Source organism: Sinocyclocheilus rhinocerous, unplaced genomic scaffold (genome assembly GCF_001515625.1).
Source record: "Sinocyclocheilus rhinocerous isolate Xijiao unplaced genomic scaffold, SAMN03320098_v1.1 scaffold603, whole genome shotgun sequence".
NCBI lineage: Eukaryota > Metazoa > Chordata > Actinopteri > Cypriniformes > Cyprinidae > Sinocyclocheilus > Sinocyclocheilus rhinocerous.
Genome location: NW_015656630.1, coordinates 2,374,409 through 2,398,129, shown reverse-complemented (window position 1 = coordinate 2,398,129; position 23,721 = coordinate 2,374,409). Strand labels below are relative to the sequence as shown.

General features: G+C 37.6%; 2 protein-coding genes across 2 annotated transcripts in view; one reads left to right on the top strand and one right to left on the bottom strand.

Moving 5' to 3' along the window:
- Window positions 1-671: 671 nt before the first annotated feature.
- On the bottom strand, window positions 672-8,266 carry LOC107720676 (flavin-containing monooxygenase FMO GS-OX-like 2). The gene is made up of 8 exons (XM_016528457.1): window positions 7,871-8,266; window positions 7,439-7,662; window positions 7,051-7,189; window positions 3,378-3,517; window positions 3,021-3,073; window positions 2,750-2,874; window positions 1,173-1,490; window positions 672-1,091 (listed from the first exon to the last, which is right to left on the bottom strand). Exons 2-8 carry the CDS (start codon window positions 7,651-7,653, stop codon window positions 759-761), a joined length of 1,323 nt encoding a protein of 440 aa, XP_016383943.1. The 5' UTR covers window positions 7,654-7,662; window positions 7,871-8,266; the 3' UTR covers window positions 672-758.
- Window positions 7,851-23,721, top strand: part of LOC107720675 (uncharacterized) — a 34,462-nt gene continuing 18,591 nt past the window's right edge. Inside the window, exon 1 of the mRNA XM_016528456.1 lies at window positions 7,851-7,898. The gene's annotated coding sequence lies outside the window, so the exon portion shown is untranslated. The remainder of the gene's footprint in view (window positions 7,899-23,721) is intronic.

Sequence of the window (23,721 nt, the reverse complement as noted above, 5' to 3'; positions counted from 1 at the left end):
ATGTTAAAAAATGAAATATTAAACAATATTTAAAACGATTTTAATGACTATAAAACGTCAAGTTGTGTATCCATTAAATAAATAGTAAGACATTATCTTCTAAAGAAGTGTTATTGCATGACAACAACACTTTTAAGTGCATTAAAAAATAGATAATTCCCAAAATATATATGCCAACATTTTTTCCTCTAGGAATGTTTTGCATTTTTTGAGAGCTATATCTTTTTTTTTTTTTTTGGATAGTTTCCTAGACAGAAAATAAGTGTTATGTCGCTGACCCATTTACGTACATATATAGGCTATGTACGCTGTATGGGTCATTGATGCAAAGCATTTTTTTTTTTTAGAAATGTATTACATGTGGAGCTCATATGTTGTTGTCATTCAAGCAAAATAAGAATATTAATAGTAAGACATTATGACGATCATGTAAATGTTTAAATTCAAATTTCAGTTATGTTTACATAAACTGAACTAATTTCTAATATTTTATTATTATTATTATTTGTTGAAAGTAACAGAAAAATTTAAAATTAAAACAGATTAAAATGTCAAATCTTGACATATCTAACTATCATATATCTATACATCTATACACTATCTGTCTATATATATAAGTTTGATCTATAAAAAATATATATATTTTAATTAAGAGTTTTTATGTTCTTCCTTCAGCATTTCTACATACTTTCTTTTCCTATAAAAAGAAAGCAATACAGTGTAAATATCATTCATTTGTCCTCAGACTGTAGCTAAACTCAATCTGTCTGTTCTGGTGGAGCTTCCAAAAGTTCCCACTGTGTGGCATCAATGAGCCTATAGTTGATTTGTCTGTATTTCTGTGGGTCTTTCTGCCTCTGTCTGCGCACCTCTTCATAGAGACTCTCAAACACTGGCTGAGGGGGTGTGAATCGGCCCACCCTGGCCAGGTCCAGGTAATAATCCCACTGATCCTTGTCCAAATTGAGGAGGTGCTTCACCTGCACACCTGTGTCTTGTTTTCGTTGCATCTCTCTCTGCACTTCCTTCTCCATCTCTTCCTGGGTGGGCAGCTTTACTGAGCCCTCCAGGACAGCAAGAGCAAACTTAACCTATGGATACAAACAAGAACATTAGAGTGAGAACCAGTCCCATTCAGTATTCAAATCATATTGCGTTTCCTCTCTGCTCACCTGACAGTCAAAATGTATGAAAGGGCAAATAATTTTGCAAATGCCAAAAAAGAAAATTGAAGGGAAGCCAGGGGGCAGTAAGTATTTGTAGAGTGGAGTCACAAAAAGATCCTGTACGTCCAGTCCCAGCTCTGATGGACAAAGGAAAGGGAAGTTAAAGTTGTATCCTGTACAGAACAGAAGAATATCAGCCTGGGTCACTGATCCGTCCTGGAACTGTAAAGATCCGTCCTCTAAAACCCCAACAACAGCGCTAGCCTGCCGGATACCCAGAGGAGGAGGTAAGGACATGGTTGGTGTGTTATGACTTAGAATCACCTAGAATGAGAAAAACATTTGCGGGTAAGAAATTGAAAAACAGTCGCTCAATCTCAGTCACTTATCGGTGAGGCCAAAAAGGACAAAATCAGTAAAGACCAATTCAAAGTGTTTAATTTTAAATGTTAACTAATGAGATGGATAAAATGAACAACACAAAGGGATACGGCAATCAAAAATAGCATTTCTGTTATTATTTATTCACACTCAGTTTGTTCTAAACCCATATGACTTTTTTTGTGAAACTCAAAGGGAGAAATGTTCATACTGATCTTTTCAAAACAATAAAAATGCATGGGTGGGAAGGTTTAAAGTCACAATAAAATGGAAGTAGCGAGTAGCGACTAATTTTTTTTCTTCCATATTGTGACGTTCATCCTAGTGTAACACAATATTGAAAAAAAATAAGCAGGGTGAAGACTTGGTTCGGTCTATCGGTTGCTGATTGTTTTTAGAGATACGTGTTGCACTCAAAAGTGGAGGCAGATGAACGTGAGCTTGCATTATTCATTATTGGAGAAACCTAGTATATATCCAGTTATGACATTTCTATTAAAAACAAAAAAGTAAGAAAGAAAAGAAAAAGGAAACAGGCACACATAAATTGTTCACAATAAGATCTGTAATATGCATTCTAAAATAGATAGAGTGAATTTTCACTTCATGCGAACTTTAAATATGGGTCTGTTATACTTTTATGACTTCAAAAGGCCTTGAATCAGTGTTATTATCCTTAACTAAAATTAAAACCATAAAACAAATTTTTTTATACTTGAAAAACATTAACTTAAACTTGTTTTATTTCAGCTAGTTGCCAAGGCAACATTTCTCATTTTTTAGTTTAACTTTAAGTAATAAAATAACTACAACTGAAATAAAAGTTAATAAAACTATATATACATAAAATCTAATAAAAAATGACTAAAACTTTAACTAAAATAAAAATTGAAAATTTTATCTGAATAAAACCTATAATAGCATATCAATATTGTACATCTCTTAAATGGACTGCTTTTATGATGCTTTTGGTCATTTTTTGGAGCTTGTCAGCGTCCGTCACGATTCCGAGCAGCATGAACTAACATCTTTTGTGTTCCACAGTGAAAAGAAAGTCATTCGGCTCTGGAACAGCATGAAAGGCAAGTAAATAATGATCGATTTTTGTTTTCAGGTGCCCAACCCTTTAATTTTCAACCAAACAAAGCTGTGGCATTTAAAATGGTATGTGACATTATAAAAAAGGAAGCTAAGCCACAAACCTGAGCATTAACTTGGGCTAACTCGATGGAAATATCCACACCAGATGCTCTGGCCCCCAAGACCACAACGGACTTGTTGGCGAAGGGCTCTGGATAGCGGTACGAGTGGCTGTGCAAGACTTTCCCTGCAAAACAGCAGTGGAAGAAGGCACAGATAAATGCAAGAAGATGAGAGAGAGAGATAAAAGGGAAGATGCAGGGGTGTAATGAGACTAATGGCTGGGGCTTTCAGGGTTATGCATTTGTAGTGATCAGTGATCATTTGTTGTACCTTTAAAATGCTCAATTCCAGGAATGTAGGGCAGGTGGGGGTCGGAGTAATGCCTGCAGAAAGAGGAAGGAAATATGAGTCAGCGCTGAGACGCTAAAGGGCTCCTGTGGTCTTCTGAATTCCCTCACAGAAATGCCACATGAATGCATAACATAATACCCATTCACATCACCTCAGCGAGAATTCAGCCAGATAAAAGCCTCTGGGTATATCATGGGGTAAATGAACATGCCACTATTTGAATAATGCTATGCATTTAGAACATCACCACGAAGCTGCAATCGGAGATTAGATGCAGTTGTGTCCATTTGAGCATGTCTGGGAGATAAAAGGACTCTTTAAGATGGCATCCCTCACCCGTTGCAGACGAACACCGAGTCGAACGTCTGCGTGTTCTGGTCTCCACGTGTGCTGCGCGAAATTACCTCCCACGTCACAGCTCCCCCCATCTCCGTCTCCATGGAGACGGGCTTCACCTTTTCCACCACGGTGCTGAACTGTGAGGGACAAAGCAGTCTGTCATAAGCAATATTCTTGCTTCCGTTGGTAAGAAAAATACTTAGTAACACTGAGAACATTTCTCGAAACACACTGGATGTGTCCTTCGATTTTGTGGTGACGCTGATGCCTTTGACAAGCAGGGGTCAGTGACCCCTACATGCCTGATCTCAACTTTCTGGCCACAGCGGTTCTACAACAATATTTCCCTAACAGCTCTTTTTACTCGACTAATACAGTTTATTTGGAGTCTTATGTAGTTGGACTAAGAGACGACTAAGAGAGTCATGCATTGCTTTCTCAGATTTAAAATAAACAGACACATGCCAAATAGCATTTGTCGCATGATGATTGATCCATAATGTCATTCACGTCAATATTAATTTTGTTTCTACCTCTCATACATTCACAATTTCCAATATCATCAGTTTCCCTCATTATTATGGATTTTTTTCTGCTTATTTCTCAGATATGCAGAGACATTATGTTTAGGTTTTACAAAATATACAGTCACAGGGATAGTGATGGACTGGTTTTTAACAATAGTTTACTCTGGATGGTTTATTTGTGTCCTGTTTTAGGGTTTATTAAACTTAGACATAAAAACCTGCAATGCCAGTCTACGTTTCTTGCAATAAAAGAGCAGTTTACTAGGGGATTGATTCAAGAAGTAGTTTAGCCAAAAATAAAAATTTGCTTTAAATGTACCTCACCCTCAGGCCATCTAAAATGAGTTTGTTTCATCATCGGAACAGATTTGTAAAAAAAAAAAAATTCAAATTGGCAAATGGGTCCTCAGCAGTGAATGGGTGCCATCAAGAATGAGAGTTCAAACAGCTGATAAAAACATCACAAAAATCCACAAGCAATCCACATGACTCCAGTCCATCGATTAATGTCTTGACAATTAACGTCAAAGCAAAAAAAAAAAAACTGAGTGTTTGTAAGAAACAAGGCATTTTAACTTTAAAATGTTGCTTCTGGCCAAAATACACATCCATATTCAATAATAATGCTTCCTTCAAAATTTCATTCCTTGCTGTCTTCTCACATCATAATCCACCAACATTTGTTTAGAACGGTTTTGGACGGGGTTTTTTTTGCTTGTAAACAGAGTAAACTTGATCTGTGCATATTTCTCTCCTGATTCAGACAGCTAACGTTTTCACCGCAATATTATGGATAGAGGACTCAGAAGAAACGGTTTGAAGGTAAAAACTTCTTAATGATGGACTTGTTTATTACAAAAATGCACGTTTGCACTTTATAAAATATTATCACAAAAAATATCACAAAAAAAATTAACACTAAAATCAAGCAACAAGGCATTCAATTTGATCAGTTATATATTCATAGTGAAGTGTCATTTAAGCACATGGCAGAATCTAGACTAGTCCACGTTCAGCTAAGTAAAATATTCAAAAATCAAATAAAACAAACCAACAAAACATTTAATTCATGGGGATGAACACAGAAACTAGCCTCATTATGAAGCCTCTTATTAAATGGATGTCAACTTATCTATAGTCTCTTAAGCCTGGAATACGATTTTTGCTCCGATTTACAGTCTCGAGAAGTTGACGCTAGTTGCCAAAGGTCAGAGCCAGTCTGCAGATTTGAGTCGACTGATTTCATAGAAAATCACATATGATGAATTGGAAGACTCCAATTTATTAGCTTCAGACTTTGATTCCACCCAGTCGGAGGAGATCAAACGTGTTTGATATTTTCAGACGATTTTAGAATGCATAATGTTTTCATTTCCTTTCATTTCACGTGTCTCCTAGCAACAATGCGCACATTTTTGGATGAGTTTGTTGTGATTGGAACAACTTGAAGGTCTGGTAGTGTATGATCCTCAGGATTTTACTATTTACAAGTCACAAAGGAAAACTGGCCATCATACACTAAACGACTGAGGATCACATACACTGGTGTTTTAAAAATCTGTTCAAATTTTAAAAGTCGTGTAGCGTATTCCAGCCTTTAGTCGCTTTTTTCCTGGACAGATACGACAGGTTTCTGTTGGCTCCTTCTTTGAATGGATGACATGCCTCTTTCATCTTTGGGCATAAACTATAGTTATGTCTAGATTTTGTCATCTTAAAGCTGTGAAAATAAGTTATTAACCATTTTATAAAGATTAACTTAAAGTGACAACCATCAGTTTCATGTCATATTTATTAAAATGACAAAACTTTGCAAAATAAATAATCTGGATCATGTATTAAGTTTATACATATTTTATTATGAACATCTATTATTAACAATATGTATGAAATTATACTTTTTCTTATTGATGTCACACTGAAGCTGTGAGATTTTCATATAGTGTACCCTTTAAGTTCACCTTACAATAATATGAAATCTTTAAAGGGGTCATATGATGTTGCTAAAAAGAACATTATTTTGTGTATTTGGTGTAATGAAATGTGTTTATGCGGTTTAAGATTAAAAAAACACATTATTTTCCACATACTGTACATTATTGTTTCTCCTCTATCCCCCGCCTTTCTGAAACGCGTCGATTTTGACAAAGCTCATCGTTCTGAAAAGCGAGGTGTGCTCTGATTGGCCAGCTATCTAGTGCGTTGTGATTGGCCGAATACCTCAAGCGTGTGGCGGAAACGTTACGCCCCTTACCATACTGTCAGGCCGTGTCCGGCCGGAGCGACGAGTAGTGATGGGAAGTTCGGATCATTTTACCGACTCGGACCTTTGAGTCTCGTTCAGCAAAATGAACGAATCTTTTTTCGAGTCATTTCGTTCATTTTAGCAAAATATAATTAAAAGAATATCTCTTTGGATTTGAGACTTTAGTCTTTGCAACTTTACAGATCTTCTTTATGCACCAAGAGCTTGTAACACTCCAAAGAGAAAGGAAAAATTGAAATCGCATCATATGACCCCTTTAAAAATTACAGCAGTATAAAACCACAGACCAGCAATAAACTGTCAATTTATAATATTATGGATTTAAAAGTACAAGCCAGTGCCTGTGAAGTAATAAATTAGCGTAGTACACAATCTTATACAGCTAGTCAGCTAACTGTGTTCTGTAGCATCTGCGCTATGTTGCTAAAATTATCTTTCGGATCTAACTGTAATTATTTCCCACATCCAAGTTCCAGGTTATAATATGCAAAAGTCTAAAAATTAATCTCTTAATTTTACAGTAAGTAGTGAAAACTTACCCAAAATAAAGACAAACATTTTTAAAAAATGCACATTTAACAGGCTCTTCTTTTGGTGAAAGTTTTCAGACAGCTTTCAAAATGGCCGCCAGACAGTGTGAACCCATGGATACCCATATCTCAGTGCGCAATGATCTGATTGGCTTGAAATTACAAGAGGTATGTAGTAACAAACACATCAATTGGTTAAGACATCAAGTATGATAATGCATTATTTTTTCTTTTTATACTCTGAGCTCAAAAATGGAAGTGTGCTTAATAGGTACGTTACCGTAATGCTTAATTTTCTATTCCTTTTCATTATAGACACAGAATTTAGAATAAAGACAAACACATACCTTGATATGACGAGCAATATCATGTTTCTCACAGTATTTTTCCAAATACTGCTGAATCGACGTATGGTGCAAAAAAGAATTCAGGCGGTCATCAAAGGGAAAATCAGGGAACATCATAATCTCCTTAGGCAAATTGGTCCTTAAAACAGATGAGATTTTATAGTACATAAAGTTATATAAAGTACAAAAATGATAATAAGTAAATTCCCTGCTCAGAATAATAATAATAAAAAAACATCTCTGTTCTCCCGACTTGGTCAAGTCTGCTGGTTTTGATGGGGTTTCTTCTGCTTGTCAATTTGGGAGATCAGACCAGCTAGACCAGTCTAAGGCAAGTTTAAGATGGTTTTATTCTCGGCAGGGATAGGAACAACATATTGCTCTTTACCTGAGGTCCCTATACATACTGATGTGGATGGGATACCCATTGTCATATGTGCCCACTCGTTCCTCATAGAACCACGTCCCACCCAAATGATCGGTCATTTCATACACCACGGGTGGATCAAAGGCCTCGGGCCTAGACAGGATGTGTCGGGCAGCGCAAAGCCCCGCCGGCCCGCCTCCTATCACCGCTACACGAGTTCTGCTCCTACGCTCCATTCTCCAGAGCTACAAGGAAAATGAACCCGACACAAAAATAAACAAACAATAAATAAAGTTTCAGAGTGAAAAGGCAAAAAGTATTTTCCATCCCGATATTATATAATTCCTCGTAATTTATGTAAATAAATAATTATTTTTCTGACAAATGTGCGCATGCGCACTGTCGCTCTTTATCAGCATACCTGCAGGTCTTATATGAGTCAGAAGCAATTACCTGTTCTGGATCGGAAAACTCACCGCCGGTAATCACTCACACACACTACACACAAAGCTGTTTACTGCGGAGATTTAGCGAGCATAATCCCCCATTTTGAAGGCCTTTCGAAAAGAAATGCTTGGTCACCACAACAGTTGAATAATGTGTCACTAATGTGAACTTCGGTCATGTCTTTGAGTCAGCTGCCTCCAATCAATATGGATTTCTCCTCTGTTGTTTGCTGTGGGGCGGCTGCATTGGCTGAAAGGAAAATCTTCCGGCAAGCTCACTTTATAACTGTCAGTTCTTATCAGTAACGAGACACACACCCTCACTGTATACGCCACTGCCAGTTCTTTAAAAGTTTTACGATACCATTCCCAACACGTTTCTTTTCCCAAGAAATGATCTGACTGGCTGTAAAGGGGGCGGATGTAGTGTTGGGTCGTTCTTGAATCTTTAATGTGACTCGGGAAGAACGAGTCGTCTCGGGGAGTGATTCGTTCAGTCGCGCATGCGCAACATCCTATAGGTTCTGTACTGGAATTATTCAAGTAGTTCACCTGGTTCGAGTCTTCGGGTTTTTCCGAGTCGTTCGTTCATCACGTGACAGCCCCATAAGTTTAGCCTATGCAGTCTGAGCCGGAAAGAGTATTGATTAGTTCATCTCGAGTCTTCGGGTTTTTCGAGTCGTTCGTTCATCACGTGACAGCCCCATAAGCCCAAACCCGAAGACTTGTCAGATAAGAGGTGAGGTGAGCTAATCATAGACTGAAGACCCAGGTAAACAATTAATTAATCTTTTCTGTTTCTTATAGCAGTTTTGTATTGTTTGTAGTGTGATCAACGTTTGCGTAAGTAGTAGACGTATTAGGGAAGTAACACGTAATATTTTAATTATATTTTGCTAAAATGAACGAAATGACTCGAAAAAAGATTCGTTCATTTTGCTGAACGAGACTCAAAGGTCCGAGTCGGTAAAATGATCCGAACTTCTCATCACTAGGCGGATGATATAAAGCGCGTGCAATGAATTCAAAATAAAGGCACAAACCGTCTCTCAGTCAGACATCTTTTAAAACTACTTCATGTAAAAATCTCATAAAACATGTTCTTACTTGAAGTATAGAGTTACAATTATATGCACCCAGTTTAATCTTATGTAGCTAGTTGTTTGTTTGACATCACATTTGTGCAATGAGACACTTTTTTGTCAATTTACCAGACAAAATGTTCACAGCAGGGCATCACTAGGCCCTTTTTACTGGACACCAAAATATTACTAATAAATCCTTGTCTGACAATGGACAGAATACTGTATACTGACTTGAGAATCATTTTCCCCGATAGCCTACTAATATTTTGTGAATAAAACACTCTTTTGGATTAAAAGTGTAAAAATGCTTTCCCTGAGTGTAAAACTCATATTGCATCAGAAACTGTAAACGTTTTATAAATGTACTTTAGCATTCATAATACTAATTTCTTTACTTTATATTAGAAGTTCCCATAGTTGTAGGCAACCATTATTATTGAATTGGATAATGTCAGATAAGCACTGAGTGGAGCAGAAATGCTTGAGGCTGAAGTATAGAGAATTGATGTTACATTACATAGCAAATCACCATAAAGATTATACTCAAGTTAATTATATTTAATTAAGTTTAAATTGCATGATTATAATTATGCATAATTCACTGCAGGCAGTTAGACTCTTTTTTCTTTTTGAGTATATTAAGCCTATTATACAAGGCCTTTATTAAAACGATTGTAGGAAACGTAGGAGAAACCCCATAAACCTATTTCTACATTTATTAAGTGTTAATATTGAGATTAACTATCTAAAAACTTTACTGACTACAAATTATAGTTAGAAAGTTGAAGATACAACATCAGTCACTAGTTTTGTATACATATATACTTTGTGGATTATCTTTTCCATCGAGTACAGAGTGCTTCTATTTTCTGCCTCTAAATACCATCCTGTTTTTCTCCCCACAGTTATGTCTTTGACTCGAGTAAACTTGAGTTTACTGACATTTATCAGGCTCACTGATCCGATGGTGGCATTTTATCAGAGCTTCTCTGGTCTGAATGTCTACAGAGCAGGATGAACACAGATAAAGATGATGAGCTTCATTCTGAAGATCACGGATATGTTTATACTACTAGAGGACATTTACTAACTTAAAACGGTGTGCTCCACAATTATGCATGAATGATTCATGTCAAATAGCTGGGTCAAAACACACCAGTCTACACTCATGCCTGTGTAGAGGCTCCAAGGCCGTTCAGTTTTAGATATTACCTTTCAAAATTGTGTAGTGAAATGCTCAGTTACTGATACTAGTCACTTTGCTTTCAGCACAGAAGGCCTTTGAGTTGGCATGAAATGAACGCATGTTGTAGATCTTATGACTTCTCTCTGGTGACGTCCAATTAAAATCCATTTTAGTCCACTGTTTTCTTACAAACGACTGCAAGCTTGCATTCAGATCCGCCTCCATCCAATCAGCAATTTTGTTTGCAATAATCTTTTCATTCAGATGTATGTCACTATATGAAAGAAAAGATCTGTTACTACTTCCATTTCATCACAACTTGAATTCCATGGCCTCAGAGAGTTAAATCATTGAATATCCGCTCATCTGATGCCTACTGAACAAAAAGCTGGTCAGCACTTTCTTGATCTGGCAAGCTCTAATCAGATTGGCTGATTTCGTGCAACTTTCAAGAGTAGATTTCTACATGTTGAAATGTCCTGTTATCTATTCAGCCGTTTGTAGACTTTGAATGACACACTTAAATGACGTCGTCGTCGGTCTCCTTACTTCACTTCCTACTGGTGGTGCCAATGGAAACCAGGAAAATGGCCCTAGTGGAGATTTAAGTTCTCAGAGGAGTGGCTGGTTTAACCAACCGGTGTGAAAGCTCCTTATTTGAGAGAAACTCGTCCCTTACTGTCACATAAAAACAATGAAACTCTGTTTGACCACTTTAGGCATCTCCTCCCATCTAATTGGCTGTTTTTTGCCCAGAATAAATTGTTTTGTGGGCCTTACACCATTTAGTCAAGGATCTTTGTGTGATTACTGTATCACTAAAACTTCTTAATATTGTGCCAGGGTTAATGATGAAGGCTTGTTGTCTCCAGTTCATGGTTCACTCCTACTGTACTACTGTACAGAATGATCATCCCATGCTTGTGTTAGCAGCCCACACCCTTAACCATTCAACCACCACAATAACAAAACATCCACAAAAAAAATAAATAAATCAGGTCATTCTTGAGTGAATGAGAGCAATGCATAACGAAAGAGAGAGAGAAATATATGTAGTAGCATTACAGTACACATATTTATTTATAACATGTTTATTTTAGAAGACACCATGAAATTTGCATTCGCCTCAGAGCTTTGTTCAAGGGGTTGTTGATCAGTCACATCCGATGGAGTATTAAAAACCCTCAGGAGGATGAGGAGTCCTGTCCCACAGGCACGTGGGCTGGGAACATAAAATCAGTTTTAATCGAGATAACATATTCTTGTCACATCTCTGGTTTGCATTTTGGTTCTGAAGCATTAATCTTTCCACCTTTCGGATATGTATCAAGATAATGCCCTTAGATTAGGCAGGATTAGCGTCAAGCACACATGACAACATTGTATTTAACCTGATTAACCCCACCGGGAAAGATAAACCACCGGCGTCCACCTCCTCAGTCAATTATGTACTTGACATCCATAATCATTAATGTTATTTACAGACAGCCTAGCACACTGTTGGAAAGTGTTTACTTCAAACCCTGCAAGACCAGGTTATTGACAACATTTTTTATTTTACTTCTGGGAAAGCGAGCGACAATGCTTAGATGACTGTAATATTACATGATTATAATAAAACTTCTTATACACCCTAAAGGTAATTACGTGAGAAAGTGAGTTTGTGATGCATTGTATAAAAATTAGTTTTAGTATAACCATCTTATCTAACTAAGTGAATCAGATAATAGATTATAGTTGATGCAGATGCTGTTTGAATATAGACTATTTTCTAGCATATAGAAAATGCAGCACTACAAGGCAGATGCAGGTGCCATCTGCTTAATTTTCATGTTGCACACAGAAAAGTAAGACATGTAAGAGTAAATTAAGAAAACTGAAATAAATACATGTGGGAATAAATAAATATAAAAATAAATGAATACGTAAATATAAAAACGAATAAAAAATTTACATTTAATGACAATTATTTTTCACTGTTAAAAATTAATTAAAAACAATTTAAATATTTTTATTTGTTTTAATAAGTTCTTTTATTTTGATCTTATTATTACATTTCTTTATTTTCAATTTCTACAGGCTTTGGCCTGCTTACACTACAGGTTTATCGTGAATCCTTAAGAGCAACAGGTTGCAGATTCCCCGAAGGCCACTTGATGGCAGCAGTAAGTCACCCTCTCTGGTTTGGTGCCCTAAAGCGTAATGAAGGGCATTGTGTGCCGTGTTTGCAGCGGCAGGCTGTGGGTTGTCGGGAGTGGGAGACGTCCAAAAAAAACAAATATGACGATTCTTTTCGCCCTCCGATACGTGCCAATCGGAGATAAGAGAAAAGATGCTAGTCTCCGAAGAACGCGAATAAACTCTTGCGGGGGTTCGAATGTCGTCCAGTGGGGGAGGAACGGAGAAAGACAGTGTTTGAGAGAGACAAGACAGCTGGTGGTTCTTTGTCTCTGACAGGCATGAGCATTCAGCCCACCAGCGTACAGCGGCGCGGCCTTACCGCGGTATACACGGCGAGGGGGCGCGAGCGGCAAAGAAAATTGATGTATGAGAGGACATGTAGGCGTTTTCATTATGTCACAGTGTCCCGAACAGAGTAGGAGACATAGTGCAAATCCTTAAAAAGCAGAGAAATGGATCTGTGCTAGTTCAAGAAAAACATAAAATTGAGAAGAAGGGCAAGAGCGACGAGAGGAGGAGGGGGTGAGGGAGACCGAAATAGGGAGAGGCAGAGAAATCGAAAGAATGGAGTGAATCAACCCTATTTTCCACCAGTCTTTGTATTTTACATTCAGTGCAGGTCGCTTCCTGGCACTTCATGGTTTCGACCCAGCCGTATGACGCACCGTTCCCAGATGAAGGGGACCTGCTGCTGCTCGGGCTGATAATGATAATAGTTATGATGATAACAGTAATAACCAACTTCCCATGTCGCTCTCGTGCTGCCAGCTGCTTACGTGTTAGGATTATCAGCCGTTCTGACACACTGCAGTGGAGATGCTGCGGTACCCTGGGGCGCAAACGTGTGTGCGTTTCTGTGTGTATTTGTGCATATGTGCCTGCTTGTGTGTGTTTACGTGGTGATGCCCTCAAATCTGTCCCTCTTACCTCTATTTCCTGCTGATTACACTCTTGCCTGAGGTTGGTGGCCCATTCAGCTGTAAGTCCTGTTCTGATGGTGCTCAGGAGTGGGCAGTTACCCACTCGCCCTTTCCACCTCCCCTCTATTGGACATGTGTATCTAAAGGACATATAGGACAGACGTTTCATAGATCATTGTTTTATATTGCTACATTGCATTTATGATACCAGCATAAATGCAAATGTTTTACCAAAGCAACATGTAAGAAGGTCTCTACTTGACCACCTTGCTAAGTAACTGGACATAAGCTCAGAATGCTTTTAAAAATAAAGGTTCCAAAGTGGGTTTTTCGCAGTGGTGTTCCTTATTGGCAGTGTTGGTTCCATAAAGAACATTCAAAATTGCAATCTTGGAACACTGTGGAATCTTTCTATTGCATGGTTCTTTACAGTGAAAAAGGTTGTTTAGATTATTAAAATGTTCTTCAATCTAAGAAAAGCATGGTTCTTTTAAGAACTGTTCACTATAGGGCTTTCACACTAGGTAGTTCTAGGAACTCAGTTCTAGTAACTAGACCGCATAGTGGTTCCTAGAAAACCAATTTCTCCCTCTGGCCGTTTTCCTGGTTGCATTATTCTTTATTCGCGGCATTTACAAAGGTCAATGTTGTGGGTTTCGTGATAACGGAGATGGAATGTAAACGAACAATTTACATGATTGAAAGAGCATGAAAATCTGACTTAATGACAATCTGCAGTGTAAAAGAACACAGTGCTGCAGACAGCAGGTAGCTAAATGTTTTCCATGCTCGTGGAGTAAATATTTTTACATGTTTCGTATGCGTTTGGCCAATCAGCGTACACTTATGTCACTGGTTCCTATAGAACTATTTTAGACCCTACTCTGAAGTAGGAGCTAATTTAGTTCCTCCAAACAGAGTTCGTAGAACCAAAACGGTTCCTAGTCCTGCAGTGCAAACACACCAAAAAGTGGCTACCCTACTTCCACTAATAGTTCTGAGAACTATGAAAAGGTTCCTTCAGTGCGAAAGCCCCTTGTAAGAGCTTGGTTTTAGGAACTAGCCACCAGCAGGGCATTCTCCTAGAACTACATTTTCCCCTAGAGCCATGTTCCTGGTTGCATTCGCACCGCCAGTAGGAACTCTGAAAACAGCTGACAGTGATGTCATTTAAGTGCGGCAGTCAGCAACTTTAAAAACTAGAGGTTGGAGGATGGAGAAGTACCTGGAATTCGCCATTGATCCATCTATCACTATTTTCCATGTTCATGGAGTAAGTTTATGTAAACTTTGTCTCTACGCAGCTTTTTAAAAATGGCAGGTGCTGGTGTTTTGTATGGCATGTGTTCCCGCTTTTTGCCATGTTTGCACTGCAGGAATTTTACGATTTTAGTTATAGGAATGCCTTTTGGGGGGACTGGGACTAAATTAGCTCCTACTTTAGAGTAGGGTCTAACCCAGCACAATAGGAACTATACATTGATTGGCCACATGCCATATAGTCTTGCGTAGCCAGACCTTCAGACTGATGGCAGAAGGTCTGGGAACCTAGGGCGCATCATGTTTAGGGATGTGAAATGTCCCCACAATAACAGACCAGTGTGTAAAGCTCTTGGATGTATTTTAAAGAGTCTGTGTCGTGAACTTTACATATTTCACATACTTTTGAAAATCTAGCGTTTAGTTGATCCCGATAAGCATGCATTGTCACAGCTGTAAACACGACGACTGTGTTCTTCTTCATCTTTGTTTCCAGGCGGAACGTTAAAGAACGCAACACACATACCTCCCAGGAAATTCTGTAGAATTCAACCAATCAGATGATGACTTCAAAACTCCTGAAGTGTTTCTAATTTTGTGTGCCATATGCATCAGATGTTCAGCCAACGGTCCATTGGCATGACTTCTGAGGCTGAGACTACATGCCATTTTTAAAAAGCTGTGTAAACACACAGTTTACCCTTACTCCACAAACTAATTCCACAAACATAGAAAACAGTGATAGATGGACTAATGCTGAAGTCCAGGTACAGTTCTTAAAAGAACCATTTTTGTAGGACGATAGATGCAAATAAAGAACTATTTTTAAGAGTGTACATCTTGGTAAAACAATTGCTGCTTTATCTTAAACGTAATTTAATAATACAACACAAGTTGTTAAAGAATTGTTGGTGTTGTAGCGGCTGTGTGCTTTGTGTTTAGAGTCTGACTCATGGATACACTTTTGCCTCGCTACACATTTTCAGGTATTCCTGTCATGTCTCATATGCTGATGACTATGACGTTCTGACTCAGTAACTAAAAATGACATACTCTATTTGTACTCGCACAAATGCACAAAAAGGACTTCTGGTCTGAGATCATACTAATTTTGAGGTACGAGGATAAGCAATTAAGTCAATTAGCTGGAAGTTAAGCTTCTATTGAATTCTAAGAATAGTGTCTAAAAATGCTGACGGTGAAACGACATGCGAATGCACGTTGCTCGTTGGCATTTTGTGTTGAGGATGGCTCTTGCTTTCGTAATTAGCTTTCTTTGAATATGTAAATAAGCAGATGTTACTTTTAGTTAGTAGTTAGCTGCCAAGATTCCCAAACAGGTGTAATCCAGAAATTGGAGAGTTAATTTGATCTCAATCCAGCTCCATTATAACCCTCTCTGAGGCCCAACAAAAAAGGTTTTAGCATTTAGGTTTACATAAAGTGTTTCGATGCAACAAATGCCTCGTTTATAATGGGTTTTAATGTTTTAGTCTCGTCGCTCCGGCCGGGACACGGCCTGACAATATGGTAAGGGGCGTAACATTTCAAAATAAAATAATGTTTTTTTAACCTTAAACCGCAAAAACACATTTCATTACCCCAAATACACAAAATAATGTTCTTTTTAGCAACATCATATGACCCCTTTAAGGATATTTGTGTTCATATAAAATATTGAAAACAATATAAAAGTAATTATTATGTTATACTGTTATATTATATCATATTGTGTACGTTGTATATTATTAACTAACAGCGTAGAAACAATTTTCACTCAGAAGTTGCTAGTAAATTTCACAATTACAAAGAAACAGCTAGAAAGTGAAATTTCGAAGTATAAACGCTATATTATTTTCTTGTAAAACACTAATGATTTTTGTTTTTATGCTTTAAATTTTTTCTTTACAGTTTACTCTTTATTCTTGCATAATTAAAATCAGTATATCATATTCACTTGTTTCAGAGATGCGTAAGGTTCATGTTTCGTGTCACTCTGTGGTTTCATTTTTCTCACAAAATGAAATAATATACTCTCAAATTATTATACCATGTCCATTTGTTATGTAATTAGTGTAATTAGTATGTATTATGTTTAGTATAATCAAGATTATATTAAGCTTTTATTAATATTTTGAGTCAATTAGGTTTTAGTTAGAGTTTTAGTAATTTTATGTTTTTGGCATTTTGTGTAGTTTTAATTTTTATATGTGTCTACATAATTTTTTTATTAATTTTTATTTTAGTTTTAGTCGTTTTAGTCAAACTAAATAAAAATGAGAAACGTTGTCTTGGCAAAAAGTGTTTATTTTAGTTAACGTTTAGTTTATTTCAAGAAATGGAAATGTTTCTTTTATTGATTTTTATATTATATTATATTATATTATATTATATTATATAGGATGTAAAACTATGTCAAGAATAGTCCCAGAGATATTACAAAAAAAACGTTCACTATAGACATAAAAATGAATAGCTGGGTCTCAAGAGAATAATTGTAACATAAAAGCATTTAACCTCGGGTTCCTCCTGAGGGACTGCTGCTGCAACACTAAATCACTTCAAACAAAACCATCTACTCTATGACAAGTAATAATTCCTAAGGTTAATATTAGAATATATGATGTTAGTTGGAATTTTTCATTTAACGTCTGGAATGCCTATTTAAAAATGTCACATGGAAAATCAACCTGAGTCCAGAAAAAAGACGCAAGCACATTGTGAAATATTTGTGAATTTCTGAATCTGCCTCCACATCATCATGAACCACTCAGGAGGCTGCAGTCCCAGGTGCTTGCTTTTTTATACTGTAATTAAAATCCACATTGTATGAGCAAGACAGAATTAATTGTTAAAAATTGGGGCTCTTAGTGTGCAAATTTGCCTTGAAACAACAGAGACTTAATTACTGGTCATAAATGAAGGAAAAGACCCAGTGCCATTAGTTGTAGGGCGGTGGGCACCGGGGCCATTAGTGATGGGCTAAATTGGGCTAATTTTCAGTAAGGGCTGTGTGTGATGGAGAGGAAAAAAGGAAGACAGAGAAGGGGGGGAGTAGGAGAGAAAGATGGGCTTTAGATGGGGGGCAGGGGCTCCATCAGTTTGGAAATGGTGAGTAATGAATCCACAGCCAAATTAAGTGTATGAGTCAAACATTTAGGAATTAGATATTCTGTAAATTAAAGATGTTTATCATGACTGCTCTGCTTTCAGCTGCCTTTAAGCATCTTTTAAACATGTGCCAGTGTTTCATTACAGGCCTGTCTTGACGGAGTCACATCGCCCGTCTAATGATAAACATCTGCTCAGTGGGACAATTCTAATTTATGCACCTTTGTTCTGAAGGATTACTGCTTTCCTGTGCTATTTTTGAAAATGCTGGAGTATTATGTACAACCTGCTCCAACAGTAATAAAACCACAGACGATTTTATTGGAACAGTACAGTAAAATTTTATTGCAACAGACACTCAAAACCAAGTCATAGGGCTCATTTATCAAATAATTTATGGCCCTTTTTAAACACCTCAAAATAATATTACATTACATTTATATATATATATATATATATATATATATATATATGCACACAAATATAATGAATGAATAGAATAATAATGAATAAAAAACAATAATAAAAGTGTAATTGAATTTTTTGTTTATTATTAATATTGTTTATTCATTAGTATTATTATTATTATTATTCAAGTTTCGAATTCTATTTCTACTTCTATTTCTAATATCATATAATAATACTTAAAATAAATGTTAAATAATTAAATAAAATAATAATAAGAGCCATGAGACTTAAAAATGTTTTTTATTGTATTCATTATTATTATTATTATTATTATTATTATTATTAAGTGTTTATAATATATTAATACTTACATTTTAAGTTTAAATTATACTCATTTTTTTATTAATAATAAAAATGATGATAATAAAATATTCTTTAAATAAAAATATTACAAATATGTCTCATGACCTCATTAAATAACTGCATAATTCTATGACATAATTACTATAATTGTTATATTATACTTAAAATGTTACTATATTATTATTATTATCATCATATTTATACTTGAAAATAAAAACATAATAAAAAGTGATTAAAATAAAAACAAAACAAAAAAACACATTTTAAATAATTTAAACAACATTCTCAATTAAAATGGAATAATCCAAATGAATAGAAAAGAAAACAAGCCTCATACTCAAATCCTAAACTGCACACTTTCACATATGAACACACATGCTTCTTACATGGGCTCGTCACTGACGGGCACCTGAGCAGCCAAACACGCATGTGACAGCACTTGCTCGTCATCTCGGCTTCCCAGAGAAAGACTGTGCGCGCTGTGATAACGGCCATCGTCTCGGCTCTAGTGCCCTCAGGGTTTTAGGCTGAATGGGAGAGGCTAATCTCAGACACAATAACCAGCAGAGATGACAGACCAGCACACTGCAGCTGTGTCACGCCATGCACACCACACATTAGCCATTCACCGAGGGGGAGAGGAGAGAATAAAACCTCTGTGAATACCAGGATTTGCCAAATGGCTGACTGCTTACGGGTGTACATCTTAAGTTTATACTTTGATCTAAACTCTAATATAAATTTCTCTCTTTTATTTTCCATGTTTTTGTGTCCGTTTACGTTATCTTTGGGTCCATGACGGTTAGATTGGCGTGTACAGTTATTCCTTTATTGTGGTCTTTTCTGATAGACAATTTTCTCCCATCACGCTCCTTTGACATCTGTCCCTTTTATGTGCTCTGCCTGATAGGAGATCGTGTGTGTGTGTGTGTGTGTGTGTGTGTGTGTTATCCTCACAGAGGCCTGTGTGTGTGTGTTTGTGCTATAGCAATGGTTTTGTGTGCTTTAATCCTCGTTCTGATGCTATACCTCAAAGCTCAGGATGATAGACCAACTATATAAACAGTTTATGTGTATATATACTAAGATGTTGCTCTTTTTCATCTCTTTTCATTCTTTGAACCTGTTTAATCTCCACATTATTGATCAAGGAAGCTCAGATGAAAGAGAAAATGTATGTCTATGTGTATATTTATTTATTGATATGTGTGTGTGAGTGTATACAAACTGTGTTTGTTTATGAACTCAGGAAGAAAGATTAATTCGTTAGATCTGTTAACCTCCACTTCAAAGTGTCTGAGTACTGTTGTACAACAACCAAAAAAATGACAATGAATGTTTATCATCAAAAAACAAATTCCCACTTTGTTGATTTTGACCGTTGTTTGATGGTGACTCACCTGCTTCATGCATATTTCTTTGTCTCTTTGTGTCCCCGTCTCTCTTTTTCTGTATCTGTTTTGTCTGTCTGTTTCTCTCTCTTTCTCTCTAAATGTAAAATGAGAGCCCGCCCCCGACAGGTCACTTTACTAATGTGAAATGACACAAATTCACATGCGTGTTTAGCATCGGAATAACTCGGCATCCAATCACCGGACAATACACATCACCCCTCGCTCTGTCATCGTGATGTCACAGGGTGTGTAGAGCGTGTTGGTGTGTTGTGTAGCGAGTGTGGGCACGTGGCAGTGCGGAGCATCGACTCAAATCTGAGATTTATTGTGAGTGTCGCCAAGTTCTCTCTTTTTTTAATTTTCTGAGTGTCGCCCAGTTCTCTTTTTTGTTATTTCCTTTCCCACTCCGCCCCCCCCCCCCATTTAACGTCACATTGGCATCAATCATCACTTTCCTCTTGCCCCCCTCATCCATCTCTCTGTCTTCTCCGTTGCGATTTCTTCTCGCCGTATCAGTCTGTTCATCCTCCATTTTCCATTTATCAGGTCTACATGATTGTTATTGCTCATTTGCACTCTGACAGTATTAAAACACCTCAGGCTTACAACAGCTTGCTGTGCCATTTCGTGTCACGAAAACACTGGTGCCTGAAACAGCGTGGAAGTGGGAGTGCACAAAAACGAACACGCATCATAAACGCCATGCACTACACGGGAATTAAACTGTCAGACGAGTAAGGACCGTGTGCCAGAGCTGCTGCGTGCGGGTCTGAAATCAGCTTCATTATACTTGTGTGTTACTCGTCCTTTCGGTGGTCTATCAAAAATTATTTTAAAAGGACAGAAAATGCCTTTACTTCACAGCCAGGGGTGATTGCTGAACCGTTTCAAAGCCATTTGACTGAAAATGAGTGCAGCTGAAGCGTGGAAATGGCAAGCTGTTTATGATGTCACCTAAACCCTGACTCATTCTGTAGGTTCCTATTCTGTATTTTCTGAAATTGCACGTCGGCCCACAAGCGCAGATCTCTTTTGAGATAGCGGCTTGTTTTCGCAATTAAAAAGTCGTTTTCTTGCTCTCCCCCTCCCCCACAATTCATCTGCCTAACATTTGTTCGCCATGTTTTGAGTGACGGGGCCAATGGCTTCGCACTCGCCTCACCCCGTTTCTGATTGAACAATGACCGGAGTCTCGTTTTCTGAGGTCGCTCCATTGGGGTATTTATACTAAAGCACGACGATCCCTTCAATCCAATCAGCAGCTGCCATATTAGTGCAGAAATGAAATGGTGGTGTGTTATGTTTTGCTCTCGTGTTCTTTGAGAGCGCGCTACCGCATTGGCCAATCATCGGCGCAGCGTGCAGTCTCTTCCGTCTTTGAGATTTCTTTGGAATGCTGTTGTTTGCTTAAATTGCTCTCTTCTTGCACAAGAAAGCCGGAACAGAGCGCACGGCTCGAGAAAGGGCGGCTGATTGCGGCGATTGTCTAGCGAATGTGGCTCATGGGCACTCACGGGGTAATTGCTGCTCAAGGTGGCTGAGGCGTGCTCCAAAGGGAGAGACCATATGTGTGCGAGAGCCAGTGAGTTGTGTGTTTGCAAGGAGGATGAGGACGGAGCCGACGGAAGGTTTTCGATTTATAATTTATGATAATTTTCCCAACGACGCTCTCTAGTTAGTAAAACCCCCCCAGAGGGACTCTCAAACGAAGCTGTACTAACACACACTCCCTTGTTTCACCAAAGACACAGGGTACTGTGTGAAGGGCGAGTGGGAAATGGGGAAAAACAATTGTAATGGCTTTTATACCAGTCCATTGTCTGCCAAGACAACTCTGTAGCTTGTAACCTGAAGTCCCCATCTTTCACCGTGATATGTGTCTTCGCCTAGCTTGAAGGCGATGTCAGCGAGACGGAAATGTTTGGAGAATAGTCTGCTCCCTCAGAGCCCCGGAGCCATCATGATTTTTAAAAGACGTTATCTGTTAATGCGATGGTGATGATCTTTGAGGTTTCATTCCACTTGAAGTACGACTTTTGTCAGATGTTGTTTTGTACTATCTGCCAAGATACATTTGCCTTTAAAGCCAGAGCTGGGATTTGTTTGCCTGGCTTTTTCCATCCATTTCGTTTAATTTATAGTGTGACACCTGGAATTGTGAAGGTTTACATCCTTGTAAACGCTCTCTCTCTGCATCTGCATCACTTTTGACAAAATGCCAAGCTGCCAGAAATCTGCATTTGCATTGATGAGTGGTTTTGTGTGCACGTCGGTCTGAATATTGAGATTCTGTGGCCTGAAATGCTGTTGTGTGTATAGATGTGGGGGTCTTTGAACGTTCATGTTATCATATGTTGGCATTATAGGGGGGACAGCGAGGGTAAAGAGAGCATGTGCGCACGAGAGTTGTACCTCTTTCTCTCTTACCCTCCTCCATTCAGTCCCTGCCACCTCCATCCCTCGTCTCCTTTCCCCATTGTCCCCCCTGATTTTTCTAGTCACATGCTGTTTTTCACTTATTGACCGAATCCCCCAGTATGAGTCTCTCTGCATTTGTCTTTTTGTCCCTCTCCAACAAAATTTTACTACTTTTTCACTATTCTCATCTTCCGTCCTTTTCAGTCGCTTTATCATTCTCGCAGTCTCTATTATATTTTGCCATCTTTTTTCCATTCATATCAGATCAATAAAAATGTATGCGTTAGATGAAAAAGTCCAGATGGCAGTAAGAAAAATTTTAAAGAGGAAGGAAGGAAAGTAAAGAAGTCAAAAGTGGATGTTGGTCTTGTATGTCACACATCAAAGATGCGTCACAACTAAAGACTATATGCATGTGTTTAAGTATGCTGGGAAGTTATCTTATATGAAATGATTTATCAGCGTATTTGTATGTAAGAGAGATAAACATGATTTACCATAAAAGCTACACAATTTCTGACTCAGTATATGACTCATTTTTAATCACTACGTTGTTCAAAGTTGACAGTTGCAACCAAAACAAGCAAGGAGCGGTATAGGAAAGTGTACGAGTAATTGCAGTTGCGTAAACAGATACTGGTCACATGGTGACTATAAATTGATCAGAAGTGTTGCTTAAATGCTGCTTAAATTACAGTACTGTGTGGATTTTGAGGTCATATGCTACTATTCTGTCCTTCAAGAATTTTTGGAAGAAGTGAGAAGAAGGCTGATCACATCCATGAGTCATGTAATTGTGAGCACTGCCCTGGTTGGCTTTGACTAAAAAAAGAAGTTCATTACCTGAAAAAAGCAATTTAGCATCTAACTTGCCGTGGTTATCCAATTAGCTTCATCTAAAACGCGGATATGCATGGGGAGCAACATACTGATGTCGCCATTTAAACGCTCTCAAAGACTTCTGCTGAAACACAATCAAATGGAATCTATTCTTTTATTAAAATGAAAGTGGCTGTAGAATAATGGCTGAGTGGGGAGCTGGCTACCCATATAAATGAAAAGAAACCGGAAATTTAACTTTTCGAATTCTCAAAGTGGTTACAGCTCTGACTCATTCAGCTTGCTCAGCCATTGCAGCTGTGCCATGACTAGCTAAAGAGTCACAATAAAACTTTTGACTTCTCAAATTGTCTCTACTCTCAGTAATGCATATCAATTTGTTTTATACATGAGTTTATGCGTACATTAACTTTATGTTGTTATATATTACACACATAAGGAAATTGAATGGCCAACATGTTGTGTTATATGTTAATATCTCAGAGATATTAATGATTTTGCTTAATTTTTTATCGGCATCAAAATCATTGAAAGTTTATACATTATAAATTTTGGTATTCTCTCTAACCCTACAACCCTGTAGCTGTAAATAGAGCTTTTTTCATAATTCTCTAACAGTTTTATTGTTAAAGGGGTCATATGATGCGATTTGAATTTTTCCTTTCTCTTTGGAGTGTTACAAGTTCTTAGTG

Bases quoted from the DNA above. Each gene is read 5' to 3' on its own strand.
- LOC107720676 (XM_016528457.1), bottom strand. From the start codon at position 7,653: ATGGAGCGTAGGAGCAGAACTCGTGTAGCGGTGATAGGAGGCGGGCCG. The intron at 7,190-7,438 runs GTAAAGAGCAAT...ATCTGTTTTAAG, and splicing joins AGTATGTATAGGGACCTCAG to GACCAATTTGCCTAAGGAGA. The intron at 1,092-1,172 runs GTGAGCAGAGAG...TTGTATCCATAG, and splicing joins TCATACATTTTGACTGTCAG to GTTAAGTTTGCTCTTGCTGT.